This window comes from Bombus impatiens, unplaced genomic scaffold (genome assembly GCF_000188095.3).
Source record: "Bombus impatiens unplaced genomic scaffold, BIMP_2.2 scf_0389, whole genome shotgun sequence".
Taxonomy (NCBI): Eukaryota; Metazoa; Arthropoda; class Insecta; order Hymenoptera; family Apidae; genus Bombus; species Bombus impatiens.
This window is the reverse complement of record NT_176808.1, coordinates 1,091,802-1,092,434: the sequence shown is the minus strand read 5'-3', so window position 1 is coordinate 1,092,434 and position 633 is coordinate 1,091,802. Positions and strand designations below refer to the sequence as shown.

The window sequence follows — 633 nt, the reverse complement described above, 5'->3', positions numbered from 1 at the left end:
CGGAAACGCCGACCGCCGATCTGCTGCTTGGCGAGCCGTCGACACCCGAGGGCGCCAGGCAAGAAACTCCAGAGGAGGATGATAACGTTTCGGAAATCACGGCGCCACCGTCCACGCGAGAGCCGGTGCCGTCAGTGAGACCCGCCATTTTTCACCCTAGCAGGGACCATCGCGATAGGTTACCACACATGAGCCATTTGAACTTCGGGATGCGCGAACCGCGAGAGAATTGCGGATCGCCGTTGCTACCTCGACGAAAACAGGCTCGGCCGCGAAGAAGATCCGGCGAATTGGTGCCGCAGGATCTCAGTCGACCTCATCCGCCGCCGAGTCTTAGTCCGTTGGCGAGCGGATTGAATCTGGCCGGTATTAATCAACAATCGCAACACCAACAACACCTACAGCACCAACAGCGCTCGAACTCGAGCATGCAGAACCACTTACACCAAGAGGAAGAGGCGGAAAATCTTTCGATGAAGAGGTCGTCACCCAATGGAGTCGACCATCACAACGTAAAAGCGGAGAGCAGCGAGGCGGCCAGTAGTCCGAGGGGATCTCCGTTAACCGGCACGAGTCTGCTGCATCCCGATGGTTCCCTCCAAGATATTCCGTCTGCTGCGGCAGTAGCGGCGG

At 58.3% G+C, this 633-nt stretch overlaps 1 protein-coding gene across 1 annotated transcript in view; it reads left to right on the top strand.

Moving 5' to 3' along the window:
* Positions 1-633, top strand: part of LOC100744972 (protein jim lovell) — a 15,031-nt gene that overhangs the window by 8,362 nt on the left and 6,036 nt on the right. The window contains 1 exon segment of the mRNA XM_033321097.1: positions 1-633. This exon segment is cut by the window's right edge and continues 2 nt beyond it. Coding sequence (XP_033176988.1) covers positions 1-633 — 633 coding nt within the window.